The sequence below is a fragment of the Neovison vison genome, chromosome 2 (assembly GCF_020171115.1).
Source record: "Neovison vison isolate M4711 chromosome 2, ASM_NN_V1, whole genome shotgun sequence".
Classification (NCBI taxonomy): Eukaryota; Metazoa; Chordata; class Mammalia; order Carnivora; family Mustelidae; genus Neogale; species Neogale vison.
In genome coordinates this window covers 174,570,126-174,571,878 of record NC_058092.1, presented here as the reverse complement: position 1 = coordinate 174,571,878, position 1,753 = coordinate 174,570,126, and the positions used below count along the sequence as shown (strand labels likewise).

General features: G+C 39.0%; 1 protein-coding gene across 1 annotated transcript; it reads right to left on the bottom strand.

The window, feature by feature from the left end:
* Positions 1-1,149: 1,149 nt before the first annotated feature.
* On the bottom strand, positions 1,150-1,424 carry LOC122898898 (ATP synthase membrane subunit K, mitochondrial). Its single transcript, XM_044236560.1, has one exon. The coding sequence runs from the start codon at positions 1,325-1,327 to the stop codon at positions 1,151-1,153; it is 177 nt and encodes a 58-aa protein (XP_044092495.1). The 5' UTR covers positions 1,328-1,424; the 3' UTR covers position 1,150.
* Between the last annotated feature and the right edge of the window lie 329 nt (positions 1,425-1,753).

Genomic DNA, 1,753 nt, shown 5'->3' with positions numbered 1-1,753 from the left:
ATATCTGATAATACAGTCATAAACTGACATTTCTAATCTTACAAAATATGAAAAACTTCAAAATGATAATAAATTGATAATAAACTGATGTTGGAGACTCTTAAAGTCCCTGACATAAAGGTTCTGGTAGTGTTCAAGCAGAAAACAATGGTGATGTGAGCTATACTGGGCCAGAGGAAGTCCCCAGATAATCATTGCCCTCTTCTTCCCTTGAAGGAAAAATTCTGTGATGACATGAGAAGCATTTCAAAAGGAAGTTATTTGACTATCAAAATAGTAAGAGAAACTCTTTGGAAAACTGATGAAGCCCTCAAATATTTTTACAGAAATGATTTTCTTTAGAATCATGTTGCAATGGTCAAATGTATGGTGAAGACATGATGTGGTCTCAATGTTTATGTTCTCCTCCAAATTTAGTTGTTGAAATCCAAATACCCAATGTGATGATATTACGAGGCAGACATTTGGGGGCTAATGGTGTAAGCCTCATGAATCGGATTAATGCCCTTAGAAAAGAGAGGTGCACAGAACTCCCTTGTCCCTTTCACCATGTTAGACACAACAAGTCTGTGACCCAGAAGATGGCCCTCACCTGATGATGTTGACACCCCAATCTCAGATTTCCAGCCTTGAGAACTGCAAGAAATAGATTTATGTTGTTTATAAGACACCAAGTTTGTGGTATTTTGCTATAACAGCATAAATGGGCTAAGGCAATATATTGTAAAATTAGTTTTGTAAAAAAATTAAGCTGTCTTCTCATCAATGCTTAATTTATTCTGCTTCCTGTCTCTTAAAAGTTGGACTGAAGATGTTTCTTTAAAACACTGAATTTATTAGAATCTGAATTCTACAACCATGTTTAGGCAAAGGAATTTCTCAAATTGAACAGTCTTTTTTTTAAAATTTATTCTAAAGAGATACTATCCCATTGAAGGTAGAATTGCAGAAGATTCCCAGTATTAAGTCTCTTTTCTGATACTGGGTCTACTATGTTCTTATTTGTCTACAGTGTGCAATGTATATAAAAGGAGAAAGCTTTATAATGAAATAATCAATAGAGTAAGGTCAGGAGTGATTAAGAAGAGACATGAATGACACAGTTTATTTGCTTCATTCACCCCTTAACAGATGAGGTACAAGTACATGTTTATGTTGCTTTCACAGCTGGTGTTTTTTTAGACCTTAACTTGAAGTATAAGATCATCAAAGCAATGCCTCCATATGTGGCCAGTACACAATTCATTCTACCTGTGAGAGTGTAAGAGTTGAAATATTTTTTGATACCAGTGAAATGGAATTGGGCATCAGCTTCTGGACCTGCCATGATTTCAATCTTGCAGAAGACACCAATTCCGCGGGTTGTGTCCTTCAACGTACGCAGCTACCCTGCAGCCGGCCGGAAGAAGCCTCCTCCCCTGCACGCGTTGGACTGCCAGAGCGATTCAGCCTTCAGCGTCGGTTTGCTTCATTCACCCTCCCTGCCCCCTCAGCTTGTTTTAGGAAGAGAATAATCCAGACTGAGTTTAGCCAGGCTATAGAGAAGGGAGGGATCAGTTGAGGTTGGAGTGTTTAAGGAAGACTTCTGGGAGGAGGTGGAATGGGAGGGATATCCTCTTGGTCAGCTAGGATTTCCAGGGAGATGTGTGTGGAGAATGAGGTGGGTATTCCAGAGAGACGCAGCAGTGTGGCCAAAGGTAAGAAGGTACAAATGACTCTCTGGAATTTGTAGGAAAGAAACATATATAGGGCT

What these genes read in the sequence shown, in the direction of transcription:
- LOC122898898 (XM_044236560.1), bottom strand. Translation starts at nt 1,327, where the DNA reads ATGGCAGGTCCAGAAGCTGATGCCCAATTCCATTTCACTGGTATCAAA.